The sequence below is a fragment of the Eubalaena glacialis genome, chromosome 7 (assembly GCF_028564815.1).
Source record: "Eubalaena glacialis isolate mEubGla1 chromosome 7, mEubGla1.1.hap2.+ XY, whole genome shotgun sequence".
Lineage (NCBI taxonomy): Eukaryota > Metazoa > Chordata > Mammalia > Artiodactyla > Balaenidae > Eubalaena > Eubalaena glacialis.
In genome coordinates this window covers 89,130,129-89,153,393 of record NC_083722.1, presented here as the reverse complement: position 1 = coordinate 89,153,393, position 23,265 = coordinate 89,130,129, and the positions used below count along the sequence as shown (strand labels likewise).

The following is a 23,265-nucleotide window of genomic DNA, read 5'->3' as shown; positions in this document are numbered from 1 at the left end:
AAGAAGATGTTGAAATCAATATTACTGCCTAATTCAGAAGCACAGTTAGTTCACTGTGTGCTGCCTATATAGACGGCTCCATTTCTATCGTTTCGAATCCTCTAACACTCAGAAATTGCGCTCCACTTCAAGTTAACAGATGTGGTCCAAGTCTCACAGATATACTACCACTTGGTTTTCACACAATTTACTGAAAAATTCTGAGCGCAATGAATAGTGAATTTATCTGCAAAACATGAGCAGGAAGCAAAGAGTAACCAGAAACACAGGCTTTAGAATCACATAGGCTGGGCCTCTGCTTCCAGACCTGCCATATACTACATATACTAACTAGCTTGCTTTTCCAAGCTCAGGCTACTGATCAATTTTAAAACAAACAAACAAACAAAAAGGTTAATATCTTACAGTTTTATCTGAAGATTAGAAAAATACAAGTAAAGTATTATACATGATCAGAATTCAAACTGTAACTGTTATCATTATATAACCCCAGGGTAATGTGCTACCAGATAGTAAAACCCATTTTCAATAGCTCTTTTAAATGACTCCCTGCAACCACAATCCTTTATTCATACATAAACATTCTAGATTTTACCTTCACATTTGGTTTTCTTAATACATATAGTTTCTTTCTTAATACCTCTTATAGGATGGTGTTTGCTCAGACGATAACATAGTACACAATCCGAAGACTCTCAAGAGTGATTTTTACCCAGTGTTCATAGGACATAGTTTGCACGTAACTGATAAAAGATTTTCTTCATGAATAAGTTGTTTACTATTTTCATATGTCATTTCAAAAAGTGTTTTACATATATAAAATATTCATTGGAGCAACCCCTAACAAGAAATGACAAAATTAAAATAAGGGCTATTTGTGGAAGGCACAAGAATACCAGGAAATATGATAAGAAGAGACAAGGAGAAAATTAAGCTCACTGGAAGTGCAGAAAGTTGAGATGGCAGAAAACCACTAACTTGCCTGGGAATTAAGTGAGGACTGACTCCATAATTCTTGCCAAATGCATCTTAGGCCTGAGCATCTGTTGGAGATTTTAAATATCTAAGTACTTACAACTAGTCTACTTCTGAAAAGTGTGATTAAGTCCTTGGTTTGTTCATTAAATATTTTCTGAGTGTGCTGTATGTCAAGGAATCTTCTAGGTGTTGGATTAATAGAAGGGAACAAAACAGGCAAGAAGCACTTGCCCTCAAAGTGTGTATATTCTATCGGAGGAACGCAGGAAATAAATTTATAAACAAAAAGTGAAGATAATTTCAGATAATGGTACTTGCTAGGGTACCAAGTGAGCGATCGGGGTTTTGGCAGGTGTATGTTAGCTAGAGTGGTCAAAGTAGGCCCCTCAGAGAAGGGACATGTGAACTAACACCTGAATGATAAGAACAAATCATGCAAACATTTGGGATAAAAGGCACTTAAAAGCCATTGTTCTCCATGAATATCTCTATCTCCTTTTGTTTATGTCCTCTGATTAACTTTTCTTTTAATGTCATAGAGACTTCTAGTTGCTGAGAACTTATTTTCCCCAAACTCCTGGCACTAATGTCTACTGAAAGTTTCAAAAATGAGAAAGATATAAATATGGACTATGAATTTTAAACATATATTTTCCTCTCCCGAAAAATTTGTCTGCGTATAAAATGCAAACTATATACCTCACCATGGGGGCTAATATCACGGGCTCTCAAGTCCTTGGTTTCCTCCCTTACTGGATGTAAGACTCTGGACGAGGGACTTCCCTGGTGGTCCAGTGGTTAAGAATCCACCTTGCGGGCTTCCCTGGTGGCGCAGTGGTTGAGAATCTGCCTGCCAATGCAGGGGACACAGGTTCGAGCCCTGGTCTGGGAAGATCCCACATGCCGCAGAGCAACTAGGCCCGTGAGCCACAATTACTGAGCCTGCGCGTCTGGAGCCTGTGCTCCGCAACAGGAGAGGCCGCGATAGTGAGAGGCCCGCGCACCGCGATGAAGAGTGGCCCCTGCTTGCCGCAATTAGAGAAAGCCCTCGCACAGAAACGAAGACCCAACACAGCCATAAATAAATAAATAAATAAATAAATAAATAAATAAATAAATAAATAAATAAAAGATCCCAAATTATTTAAAAAAAAAAAAGAATCCACCTTGCAACGCAGGGGACGCCGGTTCAACCCCTGATCAGGAAACTACGATCCCACATGCCGCAGGACAACTAAGCCCACGCGCCACAACTAGAGGAAAGCCCGCACACCCCGCAATGAAAGATCCCACGTGCTGCAACCAAGACCTGATGCAGCCAATTAATTAATTAATTAATTGGTAGTGTATAAATGGAGAAATCGTTAAAAAAAAAAAAAAAAGGAAAAAGACTCTGGACAAACCACAGCCTTACTAAGCCTCAGTTTCCACAAAGCAGGGATCATGTTTTGGGTTATGTGAAATAATGCATGCTAAGAACTTAGCACAGTGACTGAAACATTGTAAATATTTGGTAAGCATTAGCTATTATTTCAATTGTGATTTACATATTTTTTTAAGGAAAGTGTCTACATATAGTATATCAATACAGGTATTCTGAGATCTTTAAAATCAAAACAGTATAAAAAAGTAAGTAACTTTGAAATAAATTCCATTTTCAGAATAATGATTACAAAGAGACTGACAAATGATTTTTAAAGAAGAGCTTCCACACTGTTCCCACAAGGGCAAAGGTGGCGGGAAAAGAATAAGAACAGACATCAAAATTTACAGAGTAGAATTAAATGTCCAAATAATTGTAGTCTAGACAAGTGCTCTGGATATGAACAACAGGGTCCCCAACTATGGTGCTTAAGTCAGCAGTGTATGAAATGGTTTCCTTTGGGAAGGAATTGAGGTTGAACTAGAAGGACTTGAACAGATAAAACACAGCAGACACTGTAGGGTGGTGACTCAGTAACTGCAGTCCCAAGCCCCTCTTTGCCAGCCTTTACCTACCACACTGAAAAGCTGCATACATATTCAACTTCTCAATCCCCATGCAACTCAGGAGAGCTTTAGACACCTGGCCCAAGAAAGCTTTGCTTTCCAAGTAAACAGACTGACAGATAATTCCTCCTGCCTTTCCCACTTCTTCATACTTGGAAAGGGGCCGTGACGCCAGAAAGTACAGCAGCCATTTTGTAACCATGAGTAATTTAGCCAGAGTATTAAGGTTCCCCAAGCAGAATGAAAGGGCCTGCATCTTCATGCCCTCATGTAACCAGTACACCAGCCTTAGAGGGACCATCTCCAGATTTCCTGTTACAGAGTGAGAAAAAAAAAAAATACTAAACTGTATTTAGTTCAGCCACTGTAGTCAGATTTTGTTATTTACAGCCCATCTGCCATCTAAATTAACACACAAATATGAAGGGACAGGATATTTCACATGAGATGAAAAACACAAAGGAACATCCTAGACAAAGCTACTTCAACATCATGGTGTATGATGTTAACATCTAAAAAGAATTAAAAGACAGTTTCCACCTTTATCCAACAGCTTTCCTATACGTTTACACTGAAGATTCATGCTATTGATTTACTTCTCAGTAAACCCTACACACAGGAACTGGTATCTCTTCTAGACAACATAGCCAACACGCAACAATGGAAATATGTAGCCTTTTCAAAACTGTACAGTGCAAAATGAAATCTGTCCAAAGAATGAGAAAAGTAAATAGCAGCTGGTTTTATGTAAACAAAACATGAGAAAATATGCACTAAACGGCTAAAGCAATTTTTCCACATTAAGATAATTTTACTAAATTGTTCTTTCTAAAAATGTTTGTTTATTTAAGAGATGATGAAAAACTGTAGGCTAAAATCCATATTTGAGGAGTAATAATTTTATGTTCTTTGGATTAAAGAATGAAGTATCGTGCATTCCTCACAGACCATCTCTACAGTAAAGTTATAATAAAGTAAATGCAATTAGCTGACATTTTATAAACCGCTTGTGATTAAAGGCAATATTTCATTTTCATTTGTTTAATATTCCCATTAATAAGAATGTCTTATAACACATTTACTGAAAGCCTGAACAATAAAACAATGGACAAATTCCAAGAGCAAACAGATTTTTTTCTTTTCCCATGAAGCTAACATTATGGAATTTTAACAGATGTTCTATTTGGTCATAGTTAATAAAATGAATTATGTAGGATTAAAACAAGGTTCAATATGTTTGCATTGGACTTTAACTGAAAAATGATTTCACATTAAAAGTTTGGAAAGATTTACAACCTTTTTTTCCCTTTATAGTGAATTACTAAGATATACAGAAAAAAAAGGGAATTAATTACTTTTCTAATGAAATCAGGCTTATAAAAACTATTTTTTCCAGGTTTAAGAAGATGGAAATCTCAGAAAAGGGTACACTCTTTGGTACTTCGTCACCTGTCTAATGCGAATACCTTACAATGTAGCGTGTCAGAGGCTGACCCCCACCCAGCATAACTCCAAACCCCGTAGAGCTCCCCCTGCACTTTGAAACGGTCACAGTGTCTAACAGCATCTGAATGAAAGACGATCAAACTTAAAGGAATGAAAAAAGCAACGAATATTTACTGAGCGCTGAGCTTGTGGAAGATGTTACTGCAGAGCCTGTGCATACTACAAAGAGGTCAAAATCCAATTACTGTCTTCAAGGGTAACACATACTGTCTGGGAAGAGCAGGCGTAATTACACATAGACAGACAAAACTGAAATGAAAAGACAGGGGCTTCCCTGGTGGCGCAGTGGTTAAGAATGCACCTGCCGATGCAAGGGGACACTGGTTCGAGCCCTGGTCCGGGAAGATCCCACATGCCGCGGAGCAACTAAGCCCGTGCGCCACAACTACTGAGCCTGAGCTCTAGAGCCCACGAGCCACGATTACCGAGCCCGCGCGCCTAGAGCCCGTGCTCCGCAACCAGAAAAGCCACCGCCATAAGAAGCCCACGCACCGCAACGAAGAGTAGCCCCCGCCCCCGGCAACTAGAGATAGCCCGCATGCAGCAACGAAGACCCAACGCAGCCAAAATTAATTAATTAATTAATTTTAAAAAATGTAAAGACAAACCAAAAAGGAAAGGAAGAGATAATGCCAAGGAAACAATTTCATACAAAGACACACAAAGATACAGAGCATTGATACAAGCAGGAAAATTCTCATCAGAGAACACTTCTTTTTCTTTTCCATCATGAAAGCAGAAACTAGTACACAGGCTTAAGAATGGTAAATAAGTAATAATTCTAACTACAGTTGCACGAAAATATTTTCAACAGAAAACATTCAAGTATTGCAATCTTAAAAAGAAAGCCTTCCTCTCAGTGGGTAATCTTATCTGGAGAAAAAATTCCAGTAAATTACCAATGTGACCCAAAAGAGAATAATCATAAAAAATTTTCCAACCCATTTATGTTAGTAATTTTGATCGGTTCAACTATCAATTAGGGTAACTGTACATTATTATAACCAATAGGTTGTTTTCCTACAGAAGTAGCCAGCGAACACAGAATCAGTTGCAGGTTGCAATCTGTTAATTGAATAAACGATTCCATTCTACAAGACATTTGGATAAAACACTCTCCAACTGTAGCTGAGAAGCTTTTTAAGCAGTAACAGTTAGCCAGCCTCTAGTTCAAACACAACTATTGTTATTCATCATCATGAAATGGCATTCACACATTTACATGCAGACAGATCAAGGTTGCATCCCTGTTCAAGAACCTGACAGCCTAGAGGCAGCTTTCTTCATCTCTGGTCCTAGCAGACCATATTGCTGCAATACCTCCTTCATGAGACTGCAGCAAGAACAACTGACACAAAGTTTCTAGCACAGAGGGGCAAACGGCTCAGAGAGGTTAAGTAACTTGCCAAGAGCAGACAGCTGGTGAGACACTGGCATTCCACACTGAGATGTCATTTCCTGTCAAAAGCTCTTTCAGTTACCAAGAGTACTATTAATCATAGTTAACATACTTTGAACACATCCTATGTGTCAGGGTCTATAGAAAGCACTTCATATGGATCTCTTCATTTAATTCTCACCATAACTTCAATATAATTTCAAACCATCAGTTCACAGTAAAGGAAGAAAATTGTTCTCAGATATATGTTCATACGCCCAGTCTCACTTAAAATTAAAATTACAGTGAGATCATTTTTCACCTCTGAGATTGCTAGTACCATTGGTGAGGCAGGGGTCAACAGAGAGCTCCCACACTGTGGGCAAAAGGGTCGACTGGTACTTCTGCGAAGGGCAATTTGGCGATTTGCATCAAAATTACAAATGCCCACACACCCCTAACCAAGAAATTCCACTTTTCAGCATCTAACCTACAAACATTCTCAACCATGTATGAAATGACACAGGAACAGTATTATTCATTGTAGCATGTCTGTCCTACCCACCAATGAGGAAGTGGTGGCACAATGATCCCTTCGTACAATGGAGTCCTACACAATCATAAAAAAGTGTGCCCCTTATAAAGTGATATAAAATGATCTCTAAAATATTTTGGTTAAAAAGCAAATAAGATGCTGAACACCTAGGATAGGGTAGCTCTGGAAAAACACACAAGAGACTTATATAACATGAAGACCTTGGGGGAAAGGAAATGATAACAGAGCTGGGAAAGAGGATTTGAAGGATGAATCTTAAGGCTTGATTCCTAAAGGTTCCTGTTTCCAGCCACTAGATTAGGGAAAATTCTCACTGCCTGAAATAGACAATAAGGGAAACTGGGTTTGGAACTTGCGAGTGAACTTTGCAGTCAGAGTGGGGAACGTTGCACCTAAAGGGACAGACTGAGGGCTTCAGTGAATTCACAGAACAGGATGAATGACTTGTTCTGGCCCGCCCGAGTGCTTGATTTTGATTGCATGTGTTACAGAATTTGGTGGGAGACTTGCGTTACAGAAGCCTGGGAGCAAAATCAGGGTGAGAGGGGGAGATAATTCTCACCTATCTCAGATCTCTTCAGTTGCTACACTCATCTACCAAAAAGAAGCCAGGAGTTACTCATAACCAAAATGGCAACATCCTGCCAGTAAGGCCGCTCCAACAGCATCTCACTGTGAGATTCGTTGCAGATAATAGTTAAAAACCAGTAATTTATCCTCCAAACTCCAGGGGACATACGTCAGGCTCTTGCGAGGGCTTTTCCCATGTGCTTGATTCCAGGTCCCTGGCAAACATTCGGCTGGGGTGAGAGGGTCAACCATTCCTCCTGGCAAATACCCCACTTGGGTGAGTGCTTTTTTGAAGCGTCGGCTTGAGGTAGAGGGAAATCACTCCTGCCTCTTCTCTGGGCGTGAAAACCCCAATTCTGCTTCGATAAGCAAGGTACACACAACGCATGTTCCTTCACACCCTTGGGCCTTTGTATGTGTTGTTACATCTTCCTGTCTCCTGGACTACTTCTAAGTGACACCTCTTCAAGAATTAAGTCCAGACTTAATTTTTATTAATGCAATGAATACTGAGTACCACTCAAGCACTGCTTCCTCTATAACCTCTGCTGCATCTTGGATATACGTGTCATTTCAGCCCTATTACACTACCCTGTAAAGTGTCTGCCCCCCGTTTCCTTCCCCACCAGAATATGAATCCTTTAGGGCAGAAGTGTTCTGCGTGGTGCCCAAGACACAGCAGGCACTCTTAAAACGACTGCCGTGTAGAATGTGTAGATAAAATGCATTTGCTGAGGGGCTTCCCTGGTGGCGCAGTGGTTGGGAATCCGCCTGCCAATGCAGGGGTCCAGGAAGATCCCACATGCCACGGAGCAGCTAGGTCCTTGCTCCACAACTACTGAGCCTGCGCTCTAGAGCCGGCGCTCCGCAACAAGGGAGGCCACCGCAATGAGAAGCCAGTGCACTGCAGCAAAGAGTAGCCCCCGTTCGCCTCAACTAGAGAAAAGCCCAGGTGCAGCAACAGAGACCCAGTGCAGCCAAAAATAAAAAATAAATAAACTAAAAAAAAAATAATGCATTCGCTGAACCTAACTTATTCCTACTTTTTTTGGAAACGACTTGCCTTTCTCTGCTTTCTTTCTAATTCACATCCAAGGTCGTGAGGCTGCTCTCCATAGAACTTTCGGGACAAGGGACCCTCTGAAATTAGCCTGGCTATGAAAGCAGCTGTGATTTTGCTCCCTGTTTCCATCTTCCTGGAATAACCGTACTGCCCCACAATGCTTGGCCACATCTAATTTGGCCTAGATCATGAGGTAAATGAATACTGAAAGGGTGAGGTAAAGAGTATAATCGGTTCACCTTGCTTGGACTCCATCTAAAAGTCACAGTAACTAAAATAATTTAGGAGACCATAAGGGATAAGCATACAATCTCCACAAAAATCAAATGCAGTAAAAACCATGTGACAGCATTCACAAAATCTAAAGAACACACATAATCTATCTTATAACGCATGGATTCAAACTTCAATCTCATTCTAATGGGCTACTGCGAGGGAGATAAAACTATTTTAAAGAAAAAATTGTACACAGAATAAATGTATGAGTTTCCTGGTGACTCTCACTAAAGCTTCAATGTATTTTCTTATTGAAACAATCAAACAAGCTCTTGGCGAAAAGATTTGGTATTGGTGTCAGAACGATGTAAGAATTGAAACTATTTATAATGTAAAAATTTTGTTTAAAGCAGATACATCACTTCTTATTTTTCTCATTTTGAAAAGAAGCGATGTTTCATTTAGCAGTAACTCTTCTCTCATTCTATGAGAGAATCTGTACAAAAGCAATATTTCAACTAAAATCAGTTCTGAAGAATATTTTTATGAAAATGCATAATGCAGAAGACCCCAATTAAATTTCCAAAAAAGCACTGCCATCTTGAGTAAACAAAGTCATCTCACTAGGGGCACACTTTTTGCAAGAAATGCAGCCTAGAAATTAATTACTAGTGTGACATATGTCAAAACAAATTTTTAAAAGAATAGAATGCAGTTGTAACCATGTGTTTTATCTATTTGTTTGTATGCATAACCAGTATTCTCTGGCATGTAAATACATTCATTTATTCAGCATTTCTCAGAAAAGTAAAAAAAGGTTTATTGCCCCCCATTTTTTCCCCTCACCCAGGTGAAACCTGAGTAAATAACACGTGTTTAGTGAGTGGGAAAATAAGTACAGAATGAAGATACAGTGCAGGTGGTATTTTGAAAGGCAGAAGTCATCTTCACACAAATAACTAATTTTGAAACATTCAGTCTGCCTTCAGAAGAAGTTTTTCAAAGATATACATCAACTACAGCACACTACACTAAAGGTTATTACTTTGTGGAAATCAAAGCTTTAAATAACATGCAACAGTGCTGGTGTTTCATAAAGACTGTAATCTATACTAACAACAAACAAGCAAACAAACAAAACAAACAAAAAGACTACCTGGGAATAAAATCAGATTTCAAAGATTTCAATATTCTGCTAATTATGACAATATTTATTTAAATTAAACTCATTTTTATAAATGAGAATGTTTTAGCATCCAAGGGAAATCCAAACAGAAAACAAGGATTCAGAGCAGAGGTATGCAGAATCTCTTCTGTATTTTAATAGAAAATTATGTCCTAATCCTTTTCACAATGTATACCTATATCAAATCATCACACTGTACACTAGGAATGCCTCACAATTCTATTTGTCAATTATATGTCAAAAAGCTAAAAAAACAAAAAACCCCTAGGATTTAAACTCACTAAAAAAAAACAAAAAACTTATGTCCCAAACCAAAGAATTCTCTTATATCCCATATCCCAGTTATCTATAAATCAACTTTTAAACTTCAAAATAGGGCTTCCCTGGTGGCACAGTGGTTAAGAATCCGCCTGCCAATACAGGGGACACGGGTTCGAGCCCTGGTCCGGGAAGATCCCACATGCCGCAGAGCAACTAAGCCCGTGTGCCACAACTACTGAGCCTGCGCTCTAGAGCCCGCGAGCCACAACTACTGAGGCCGCGTGCCACAACTACTGAAGCCCGTGCGCCTAGAGCCCGTGCTCTGCAACAAGAGAAGCCACCGCAATGAGAAGCCCACGCACCGCAATGAAGTGTAGCCCCCGCTCGCCGCAACTAGAGAAAGCCCGTGCGCAGCAACAAAGACCCAACGCAGCCAAAACAAATAAATTAAAAAAAAAAAAAAAACTTCAAAATAGCCTCCTCTATATGAGCCAAAAATTAAAACATGCTTCCTGCAGTAATATATGCACTAAAATCACTTTGCTTTTTCAACCAAAAAAAGAAGACATTGACCACATACTGAACCACAGAATTTCGGAACTGGAAGGCTTGCTCTGGGGGCACACTGCACTGCAAGTCACGGGAAGGGTCAGCTCTCCAGTCCAGACTGAACTTCCCAATTCATCATATTTTGTTATCAGGAAGACAAGAGCTAACTGCATGATTTTTCACATAAAAATAGACGTTTGGGACACGTCTCCCAGAGTGCTTCTTTCCTTACCAATTTTTCACTCATTCTGTATATTACAGTAATTAACTTGATATCTTACCCTTAGTAGTTATTTCTTCATATCTTAGCTATCACAGCCATGAAGCCACCTATGATAAGACTGAAGCTCTAGGATGGGCCTTCTGACCACTGGGGCTGCTCTTTCAGCAGACCCATTCTACCCAGTCATCAGATGTAAGAGCCAAGATAAGACTAAACAGTGTTTTAAAAAGTGATCATGATTTCCCTTTGTAATTTTTTAAACCAGTCTCTCCAAATAAATTTACTAAACAAAGCATATCATTCTTTTGTACCTCAATATTGGAAATTAAGTTAGTTACCTCTCTTAAAACAGTGCTTTTGTAGCCTCGATACAATCCTTGGATGCCCTGAAACAAACAAAAAGCCAAGACCTGAGAAAGTTAGAATAGCAGAGACTTCTAAATGACATTCTGCATGAAGCAGATATACCTTTTCTAAAGTTTGAGTTTTGAAATATTCACAATGACTACAGTTCTATAAGAGATTAAAGCTGTTAAACTGGCCTAAAGTATATAAAGCTCAGATCAGCTCCCTTTAAAATGGGAACATCTCTAATAATAAAGCTGACTACATAGTAATTAAACTTTACTTATTTTCAACATTTCTTCTCTTGAAAAAAAAAATACTTGAGAAGCTTTAAATAAACGTATTTTCAAAACCAAATGCACAAATAATGCCAATTATCCTTTCACAAAAGAACAGAACTATATTTTATAGTTTCAATTATAAGACGTCACAAATGCATGAATAATCTCTAAATAGTGAGAGATACCTCTAGACAAGCCTTGACTTATCTGTTTAACTATCCAGACGATTCAACAGGGACCCTTTACTGGACTGATCTCAATCATACAATTAAACACTCAATGTCTGCTCACCTAGGTGACAGAGGGATTAAGAATAAAACTTTTCTAAAACCCAGACTCACTGAAATTTTCATGTGACTGATTCCATTTTTTAAAAAAAAAGGGCTTCTGTACAAACTATAAAGAAAAGCAGCTCACTGGTCTCTAGCGACGTGGCCAGCACGCATGATTTTTGATCCACAGGTTAACATGAACCAGTACAAGAGGAATTACATTTTTATATAAACATTACGACGTTGGTCACTAATATCAGTCCATTACCACAGGTCTCTTCCATGGGTCCTCAAATTCTATAGTGAAGTTTTAATATAATATCTTTATTCACTTTACATATTCACTATTTATTCCATATCTGATTCCAAAAGAATGATAAGACTATTGCAATGTAGGACACACACTTAGTTGTACGGTTGTTTAGAAATTTGAAAAAGAAATAAAAATGAAACTAAAAATTTTGAAAACAATGGAAAGGCAAAGATAATCTTAGCATAAAAAGTTGCTATAATTGCACAATAAATTTAGCTTTAAGGTCTCTTCTAAGGCTCCTAGGATGAGGGCCACAGTGTTCCTATTAGCTATCATACAATATTCTCAATAAGAGAGCTTAAAAACATATTCTCACCTCTTGACATAAGATGTTAGAGAAAATGTGAAATGTTCCTGAAGAAGCAGATACCTGTGCCCTCTGCTTAACTACTTCAGAAGGAACTCGAATCAGGCAAGCAACCTAAAATATACAAATTTAATTATATCCTTAAAAAGAACTGCTATGAAAAAGGAAATTGCTTCATAAGCAAAAATTACAGTTAAACAAAAGCATAATGTACAGGCTCAGTGCAAGATGCGAAAAGTTGTGTTTTTTTCGGTTTTGTTATTTTTTTTTTTAACCTAAAACACTTAGAGCATTACTGGACATGCATTGTGTTACCATCACAGAACCTCTCCTCCCTGGTCCCATGTAGATCCTCCTACCTCCTGCCTCACTGCTCCAAACAAATCTGTCTATAAGCCACTCGACGGGAAGAAGCACATGCACTCATTCTGAACTCCTAATACCTATGAGGACATGTGGCGTTCACATGACAGCCATATCAAACATGTTTGCTCAATGAATGAATCAAAAGGGCCTTAGCTTTACTGGAGTAACACACATCAGTAGAGGCAAGACTGAAAAGCGGCTGGTTACCCCAAACCCTCCATCCCGCCCCACCCCCAGCCTCGACCAGCTCCCAACCACAGCACCCCCCGACCTCCCCACCACCCAACAGCTGACGAGTAACTCCAGGCACTCCCGGGCCCTGCTCCAGCATTTGAGTTGACGTAGGTCCCGACTAGTCAACAAACAATTGTAACATCACCCTTGGTGACATGCCAGGGTCAGTTACACACCACTCAACCTCACACTTCCAGGACTCTGCCTTCAGTAGCCCACTTATCTTCAGAAATATTAAGAACTGGTCAAACCGGAAAGAACTGGTCTGCCCACTGAAAGACAGAAGGCAGGGGAAAGGGCAGCAGGCGACAGGGTGGGAGACATATAAACTGATATTTTAAACTGTTTTAATGGAAGTCCTGTATTTAAGCCTCAATACACTAAGCAGCCTGTCAAGGATACAAACTTTTTTTCCAATTTGGAATTCACACACCTGACTCTGGTGTTCAATATTTTGTATATGGTTAAGGAGATTAATTTTAAAACTTTTACAATATATATTTCATATACAAATATATATATTTGAGGCACAGTAAGAAATGTGGACAATCTTCAGTGACACACGCAGCAAAATGGAAACAACAACAAGAAATTTAACAAAACCATCCCACCAAATAGGATGTTTGCCCTTTTCAAGAGTCTCCTGATTCCTAATTTGAGATTACTACCCAATTTGGATATTATATAAGGCTTTGTCTTTCTAATATTAAGTAGTTCTAAGGTACAAATCAGCAAACTTTTAATGTAAAAGATCAAATAGTAAATATTTTAGACTTTGCAAGCCAAATGGTCTCTGTCACAACGGTGCAACCATGCTGTGGGAACACAAAAGCAGCCATAGATAATAATGTGTAAGTGAATGGTGTGACTGTGTTCCAATAAAACTTTATTTATAAAGACAGGTGATGGTTTGCCAACCCCTGCGCTAGGTATAAACACTGGCAAATCCTTCTTTGGTATTAGCCTTGGTAAGAGCAGAGTAGGCACAGAGCAGATGTAGGCCTCAGCAACCCCAGGAAACAAGGGATAGGGATGGCATGTAATGTGATTCTAGGTGTCATGGAGTCAGCTAACAAGGGCATATCACCTCTGAAAAGTAGCTCAAAAGTAATAGTACTTTATGTGGATGCACTCCAACTGATATGGTTAGGATAACATATCAGTTGGAGTGCATTAATTACCTGAAGTTACTTTTCTCCCCAAACTGACAAGACTTACAAAACAATATAACTTACTTTCTTTTTCTTCGTTCATCAAACATTTGAATGCCTTTTGTCTGCAACGATATCTACAATTTGGGCCAATATATCTTTCCACCCACAGTCTCCCTTCAAATTTACCCGATTCAGTTCAACAAAAACATGTAGAGCCAGATACTGCACAAGACACTGCCTGGTAAAGAAGACTAAGATGGTGCCCTGACTTCAGAGAACTCACAGCCACATATAAATAGTGTCAATAATATTGATACATGGCAAGAAACAGAGTAAAATTAAAAAGAGGCAAAGACAAGTATCATAGCAAACAAAGAGGAGGGGTATTTAGTCCAACCTCCAGACTGAGGGAAAACTGCCAGAGATTATGCCTTCATAGAGCCTTCCAAAGGAGCAAGAATTAGCTGGCAAGAAAGGTAAAAAGGGCATGATGGGGAGTGGAAACAGAAAAGCACACAATACGAAAGCAGGGTGTTCAGGGGTAACAGAACCATCCCATATCAAGTTAGCATTCCACAGTGTGTACCCACCCAAGCCACTCCATATCACCAAAACCTCAAGTTTAAGGTCAAGAGTAACGGGGAGTAAGACTGGACAGACGGCCAAGAAGGCCCTGTATGCCATGCAAGGAGCTTGGACTTCATTGCATAGACAATGGGAGCAACTGGAACAGTTGAGGCAGAGGATCTGTAGCAACATGCGTGGACTCGGAGGGCATTATGCTGAGCGAAATAAGTCAGAGAAAGCCAAATACCGTATGGTATCACTTAGATGTGGAATCTACAAAATACAACAAACTAGTGAATGTAACGAAAAAGAAGCAGACTCACAGATACAGATAATAAGCTAGTAGTTACCAGTGGGGAGAGGAAACGGGGGAGGGGCAATATAGAGAGGGGATTAAGAGTTACAAACTAGTACGTATAAAATAAGCTACAAAGATATATTGTACAACACAGGGAATACAGCCAATAGTTTACAATAACTATAAATGCAGTATAACCTTTAAAAGTTGTAAACTACTATATTGTACACCTGTAACATATAAGTACATCAACTATACTTCAATAAAAAAATAAAATAAAATACACACAAAGTTTAGGCAGAGGAATGATAACCTGTGCTTTAGGGACATCACTCTGGCTGCAGTAGGTAGAAGAAGAGTTGCAGGATGGGAGAGAAGAGAAAGATAAGAAGCAACGAGCAAAGACAAAAAGAAGGCAAGACACAAGCTCTGAGACTGCTACAACAGTTCTACAGAAGATACCAGGAAATGAATATGGCTCAGAGAAGAAGGTTCAAGTTTGAGGGAAGAGTCAGGAGTAAAATGAAAGGACCTGGTGACTGATAAGAGGTCAGGAGTGGGGAGAGAGTAAGATGTTCCTACAATATAGTGGTGCCATTAAATGAGACCAGGGGGCAGAGGAGGAAAACAAGTTTAGAGCGAAAAGGATAAATTCACTCTGGGAAATGTTGAGTAGGAGAAATCTGTGGCACATGTAGGGGGCTGTGTCTATCCAAGAAATTAATATCTGACTATAAAGCTAGAAAATAACAAGGCTAGAGATACAGACATAGAAGTCATCAGCATATAGGTGATGGCTGGAACCAAGAGAGTAGATTACCTAAATAAAGAGCAAAAAGGGAAGGTCAAAAGGCCAAGAATGGAAGCCCAAGGAACACCCACTCTTACAGAGCAGACGAAAAGAGAAGAAGTGATCAGACATATGAGAAGGAGGAAATCGCTATGGTGAACAGTGGTCTTCTGTGGCTGCCCAGTTTTCAACTCTCATATGTGAGAGGTTTCCCAACTCAAGAAAACAAAGGGTGTCAGTCACTCTCCTCCCTGGCCTTGTCACCAATTTAGGCTTAACTTATCAGATACTCCCACCCAGGGGTCTGAATCTTGAGTTATGCTGGCCAATCACAGGCCACTAGCCACGCTAGGCTACAGAGCACTCGCAAAGGTGCTAATACAATTGAGAGCTGCTGTACATACAAAACACACAAAGGATTTCGAAAAGTTACTGTGAGAAAATTATGTAAAACACCCCATTAATAATCCTTTTATACTGATTACATGCTGAAAGATTCATACTATGGATATGTATGGTTTGATAAAATGTATTAAAATCATCCAGCTGGTTTTTTTCACCTTTTTTTTAATGTGGTTACTAGAAAATGTAAAATTACACCAGTGTCTTACATGATATTTCTGTTGGACAGTGCTGTTCTGGGGCTACTGGGATAGTTAACATTCATCACAGCAGTAGCACCCAAGGTCCAGTGTTCAGGGGCAGTCAGCGGGCAGTGCTGGAGGGAGCATCCTAACTGCACTGTTCCTAAGGTACAGGCTTAGTTGTGGTCCTTGCCATGGCCTCCCTTCCCATTCATTTCCCTCATTCTCCAGTCTTCCATCTATTCTAAGAGCCATCAAACAGTGTTCTGAGTCAATTACACAAGTAACATCTTTTTTTTTTTTTTTTTTGGATATAAGTAGCAGAACACCAACTAGTGGCTTGGGCAATAAATGACATTTAATTATGTCACCTAACAAGTACTGTGGTGAAAGGCAGTTCAACATTTAGTGCAGAACCTCTACAAAGTGAGCTAGAATCCACGCTCTTTCTCTCTTTCCTCCCTGCCGAAGCTGGCATGTTGGCTTTCCAGCCACAGGCTTGCTGCCTCATGAGAAGCGTGGCTTGTATATCCTCCAGCGTAACCTTGTCACACAACTGGATTCCAGGCAAGAAGAAAGGGCCTCCTCTTTTTTTTCAGATGCCCCCTAGTGGGTGTCCACTTGGCCACAATTGTGTGACATGGCCACCCCTTGTTAGGAAGGCTGAGAATATGTAGATCTAGCAAAGGGTTAGGAAGACTGCCACCCAAACCAAATCAAGGGAGAAGCAGAAAGTAACTTAACAGTCTCTGCCAACTTTCCAAAAACCAACCTTTTTTCCCACAGGTTAGCCAAGATCAATTTCAACTGAAAGCAACCAAGAATGCTACTCAATCTTCAAGGGGACCAGAAGTCTCTTGCGGAGCAACAGGTCAAGAGTATCAACCAGCGCACACATGAGGGTTACTGGAGTTCCCAAGAATTGTTTCAATGGAGGGCTGGGCCACGAGACCCATTACGGTGAATTCATAAGTGATTCAGAGATGGAGGCGGGCAAGCAGAGAACTACACCAGGAAGCTGGTGGAGACGTTAGGAGAGATGGGTTCATAGCTAAAGGAAGTTCTTTGTCTTGTTTTATCTAGGATGGTAAGTATTTGTACATAGGATGGGGGAAAGTGGTAATAGCAAGGCAGAGATTGACAATTTAAGAAAGAAATGGGATAACACCTGAAGACCCCAGAGGGTATGAAAAAGGTAGAGCCAGGAGCCCAAGCACATGCCTACACTGCTGGGATGACCACCCTTTGCCTGTGCCGCCCCTCAGCATAGGGTACCATCCTGCATCTAAACTGGGCTTTTCATTCAGGGCTCAACTCCAGGAGGGAATGAGCAGTGGTCTGGGTGAGGGTCTTCAGACCTAGACTGTGGCCCCAGCTTTGTCAGTGATCTCTCACGCATTGTTGGACCAGAAATCTTTATGGTACCCTTTTAGGCTTTGATTTCTAAAATTCTTAATGTTCTCCAATCATACCTTCTCTTTTTTTACCTCAAAAGATTCTCCTTATTCTCCAAATAAACTATTTCCTCACTATTCTCATTCCCCCCCAAAAAACTATTTTAACTGAAAATTTTTTACGTATTAACTTATACCATATAGTTTTTTAAATATATTACTTTCTCTCCTACTAAACATAAATACTGTGAGAGCAAAAAGAAAATATGCATTAATTTTACTAATCAACTGGAGTCAACTGGGACGGGGGAGGGGACAGGAAGTGCTCTGGTATATTTTTTTCCAAGCTTTATTTAGGTTTGACAAAATTTTATCTACTATTTTTTGGTATTATTTCATGTAAAGTAAATAAAACTACCCAAGAAGAGGGGAAATGCAAAAATTACTCATTTCCACAGAAATACCTTACCAATACTCCAGAATTTTTAAAATACATTTTCTTCTTTGAACTGAAAAGACTATCTTTATATATAGTTATAAAAAGACTAAAAAAAATAGAGTTGGATTACAGGTGATGTTTCTCCTTCTTTTCTGCCCACTTGCAATTTCTAAATTCTCTACAATGAACATGTATGATTACTTCATAAGTTTCTTTAACATAATTTCAAAGGGCAAAAACATTTGTTATGCACCAAAGATTTTAAGTGAGGGACAAAATAAAATCAAAGGACTAACTTAAAATATGCTTTTAGATGCAATCCTACTTATTAGCCTTGACAAAAACAACGTTTAGTTTTAATTTAGTGACAATAACACACACACCCAAAACAGACTAAATAGCTTACCACTAAAGCCTAAAACTGGGTATAAATTATGTTACTTTTGGTAAGAGTGTAAACTTTTAAATCCATGCTAATAAACCAGGATAGAAAATTAAGTCCACTGAAACTTACATGAACCTTACAGGGCAGCTCCCAGCATCTAAAACTCATTACAGAAATGAAAATAAATAAATAAGAAAAGAAAGAAAAGGGTACTCTAACACCTTGTATTTTTCAACTCAAGAGGTCAAGAGTGAAATATGACCCCAATATGTCAAGAAAATAGGAACTGTCCACTTTGGTGCCTTGGCATAAATATTTATAGAACTTCATACTTCATAACCCTCCATGTTCTTACATTATATTTTCATTTCTTAAAAATACAGCAGCAGAAGAGAAATTTTGTAAAGGTTCTCAGATGAAAAACAATCTAACAGAAGAGGTACAAAGCACCCAGCACGGTTTCCTGACTTCCCCGGCATGGCAATTTTGGTGTAAGAGGCCACAAAGTAATGCCTCTATTTCCTTCAGCAACTCCCTTGCCTTCCATTTGGTTTTCTATTAACTCTGATCTTTCTTAGATTTGAATCTGAGCCGCCACGGAGTATATCACTGCACAGGAACAAAAACATGTTATAGTATCATGGTCCTATGAAAGGAAATAAAGGTAATGCCATCTGTGGGTCTTGGGGTAAAGCCATTCTTCAGAGCATCCTTTCCTCAGACGTCCGGGGTTCAGTATGAATCCATGACCCAGGGAGGATGACATTTTCATTAAACCCAAAAATGTTGTATATGTTAAAGTTCTAACAAAAGACAGACAAATAAAGCTTTCCATAAAGAAAATACATGTCCCCAGTCTTTTTTAAATCAGCATTAAAATGCAATACTGACCTCAGTGGAATTTAACATACCAAAAATCTGAGGAACTTTAAACTGAGAATGATTACAATATTAAAGTTGCTACTAAGACTTTTCTTTCTTTAACATAAATAAAAACTTTTCTGACATGGTTTTCATTTTTGAAATGGAGAGTAGAATGTCTCCTTTTAGTATTTACTGACCACCAAGATGCAAAACTACAAGTCCTAAGACTAACCGTATGAAAGGAAAAAAAATCACAGTGAACTCTGGCCTCACATTAGGTATTGTAAAATGAGTGAAGGCAGAGAGGAGAGAGAGAGAGAGAAAGATGCTGCTAAACTCCCTGGTTCATTCATTGCCCAAGCCAAGCTCCAGACTTCCACACATCACCTGCCAGCCATTTACAGTCTCACTTCCATCCTCTCACTCTTGAAATGCTCTTCAAAGTTGCTGGACATCACCCACAGTAACTTGTATTAACACTGTATCTTTTACCCAACTATTTCAACACAGCTCACAAAAAAATACCCAACTTAAGACTTTTCCTTAGGAAACTTAATCAACAGCCTATAAATATTCATCTCATATTAGAAGCTAATTATGTCAGTATTTAATATATAAATCAATCTGAGATAGAAGTTACCAAAGGTCAGGGAACTATTTGGCCTAGGGAGCAAGGGTAAAACCCAAATCTTTTGATTATCATCTCCAGAATTTTTTTTAATTGAAGTATAGTTGATTTACAGTGTTGTGTTAGTTTCTTGTACAGCAAAGTGATTGTTACATATTTTATATATATTTATTTTCCATCATAGTTTATTACAAGACATTGAATATAGTTCCCTCTGCTATACAGTAGGTCTTTGTCGTTTATTTTATGTATAGTAGTTTGTATCTGCTAATCCCAAAATCCTAATTTGTCCCTCCCCGTTTCCCCTTTGGTAACCCTAAGTCTGTTTTCTATGTCTGTGAGTCAATTTCTGTTTTGTAAATAAGTTCATCTGTATCATTTTTTAGATTCTCCACATATAAGTAATATCATATTTGTCTTTCTCTTACTTACTTTACTTAGTATGATAATCTCTAGGTCCATCCATGTTGCTACAAATGGCATTATTTCATTCTTTTTTATGCCTGAGTAATATTCCATTGTGTGTGTGTGTGTGTGTGTGTGTACATATACATACATATGCATATACATATATATGCATATATACTCACCACATCTTCTTTATCTGTTTATCTGTCGATGGACATGGACATTTAGGTTGCTTCCATGTCTTGGGTACTGTAAATAGTGTTGCTATGAACACTGGGATGCATGTATCTTTTTCAATTACAGTTTTCTCCAGATATATGCCCAGGAGTGGGATTGCTAGATCATACGGCAACTCTTTTTTTTAGTTTTTTAAGGAACCTCCATACTGTTTTCCATAGTGGGTATACCAATTTACATTTCTACCAACAGTGTAGGAGGGTTCCCTTTTCTCCACACCCTCTGCAGCATTTATTGTTTGTAGACTTTTTGATGACGGCCACTCTGACCAGTGTGAGGTGATACCTCGTTGTTAATTATTAGAGAAATGCAAATCAAAACTACAATGTCGAGCATCTTTTCATGTGCCTATTGGCCACCTGGATGTCTTCTTTGGAGAAATGTCTATTTAGGTCTTCTGCCCATTTTTTGATTGGGTTGTTTGTTTTTCTGTTATTGAGCTGTATCAACTATTTGTGTATTTTGGAAATTAAGCTCTTTGTCAGTCACACTGTTTGCAAATATTTTCTCTGAGTCCACAGGATGTCTTTTTGTTTTCTTTATGGTTTCCTTTGCTGTACAAAAGCTTATAAGTTTGATTAGGTCCCATTTGTTTATTTTTGCTTTTATTTTTATTGCCCTGGGAGACTGATCCAGAATTATTTTTCATTAAAGGTATATCATATTCACATGCGGCTAATGAGTTTAAAGGTTCCAGGTTTAATTATCAGCTAAATCTTCATGTTTAAACCAGCAACTCTATAATTAGTTCAACAGAAACTTAAGTAAGTTGAATAGAGCCAATCAAAGTTTAATCACATTCAAAGTAAAGCTACTTTAGACTTTGCGGAGTAAACTCCAAGTGGCAAGTTAATGAGAGAGAGAATGAAAATTCAGGGCACTCTAAAATTTTTTTAAAAGCACAGTTTACTTACTTGTATTTTATTCCACATTCCCAAAATTCTTTCTAGAAAGCAGGTTTCCAAATTAAGAACACCTAACATTATCTTTCTACACCACCATTTAAATTCAAAACCCCTACAAGTGAACAGTTCATCTGTTTGTCAATTCTGCCATCTGCTGGTTACAAATGGAATCACAGCTGTTGATAAAATAATGCAAAAAGTAATTGTTAAATCCAAATATACCTTCCTTAGGGTTTACATTTTATCCACTCATACTGAGTTATAAGTTCACCATGCCTTTCTTCCTTATAAATAAGACTCTTTCCACGTATACAAATAGCCAATAGGCATGGAAAGAAAAAAAAATTTTTTTTAAGTATAGGTCTTCTCTTTCCTGACAAAACTAACATTCTTGATAATCCAGACTCTAGACAAAAAGTTAATAGTCTTCTCAACAAAAATAATTTATATCTTTTAGGCCCTGTGTCTTGAAGTTGTTTACAGAATTTTACAGAACCCAGACGTAAGCCTCAAACGGCTTTTTCTCTTTTATAACTTTCTGTAACAGAATGGGGCCATGATTTCACATTTGATGACAAGTCTCATGGATGGATTTATAGACTTCAACGAATATAAAATCTGAAAATGGAGGAGACTGTAATGCTAACTACACTAATTTCCTATTGCTGCTGTAACAAATTACCACATAATTAGTGGCTTAAAACAACAAACATCTATTCTAATTCTGGAGATCTGAAGTCCAAAATGGGTCTAAGGGAGCAAAAATCAAGGGGGCTTCTAGAAGCCCCCTGCATTCCTTGGTTTGTGGCCCCTGCCTCCATCTTCAAGCCAGCAGCTTAACATCCTAAAACCTCTCTGACACTCCCGCTTCCCTCTTATAAGGAGCCTTGTGATTACATTGGGCTCATCTGGATGATGCAAAAAAAAAATCTTCCCATCTCAAAATCCTCAACTTAATCACATCTGCAAAGTCCCTTTTGCCATGCTAGGTAACATGGCCACAGGTTTCAGGGACTAGGACATCTTCAGGGGGCCGCTGTTTTGCCCACCAATGTAACCAAAGGCAAGTTTTAGAATCCTGACCTTGTCTGATTAGTTTAAGAAACCCAGAGTGATCTGAGTTCTTAACATTACCCAAGTAATATACCTCCCATCTCCAGTTGTGCATCAGTTCTGCCATTTTTAAAAGATGACATAAAAAATAGAAAGTGAAGGTCTAATATTTGTCTAACTATTCACTCTGCAATGGTGTTTTATCGTCCACAGCAGCTGGGAAACCTTGTGTGCAGCACTAAACTTCTTTGAATTTCAATTTCTTCATTTTCTGAACTGACAGCCTTCCTAAAACTATAAAATTCTAAAAATGTGCTCCGAACAGCAATTTGTGTGACATGGGACCAGAACCAACACTTAATGAACACTTTATGTACCAGATGCTAGGCTGAGCACTTTAGAAGTGCTGTATCACTTAAGCTTTACAGGAACTGTGAGTGGGGTAGCATTAACCCGACTTTTCAAGATAAGGAAAACAACAGCTTGGTAAGCTTGCATAAAGGACCAAAGCTGCCTCCTTTCAGAGGTCCTCAAAATATTCTCTACCTATTTAATAAATGTATCCAACTTCTTTATACACTCCTCAAGGACAGGGGTCAAAATTTCTTATTCTTTGTTTCTTAGCACCAATCACAGCACTAGATATATAATAGGCACTCATATATCTACAAGTATTCAATTACAAACCAAAGCAAATTTGTGACAGTGGCATTTAATTCATTATGCTACCAAGAACCCTACTCTTAACAAGATAATATGTTAAAAAATAAAGTTTTGTCACTGACAAAGTGCAGACTCCCACAGAACCGGTTAATCTTAACTTCATCTTGGAGAGAAGTATTCGGTTTTTCCATTAACAGTGTAGGGGTGGTACTGACCAAGTAACATTCTTGTGGTTTAAGTTGGATTCTCCAGCTTCATCATCCTACATGAAAATCATACTCATTGTTTCTATAAAGCTAAACT

General features: G+C 38.7%; 1 protein-coding gene across 6 annotated transcripts in view; it reads right to left on the bottom strand.

The window, feature by feature from the left end:
- Positions 1–23,265, bottom strand: part of SLC25A26 (solute carrier family 25 member 26) — a 144,924-nt gene that overhangs the window by 95,802 nt on the left and 25,857 nt on the right. For 5 of the 6 annotated variants that reach the window (XR_009701624.1, XM_061197125.1, XM_061197126.1 and 2 more), the window contains 2 exons: positions 12,003–12,107; positions 10,814–10,861 (listed from right to left, as the gene is read on the bottom strand). The exons of the other annotated variant lie outside the window; for it this stretch is intronic. Coding sequence is in view for 4 of the 5 variants with exons in the window: in XM_061197125.1 (XP_061053108.1) it covers positions 10,814–10,861; positions 12,003–12,107 (153 nt within the window). In the remaining variant the exon portion in view is untranslated. The remainder of the gene's footprint in view (positions 1–10,813; positions 10,862–12,002; positions 12,108–23,265) is intronic. 6 annotated transcript variants of the gene reach the window in all.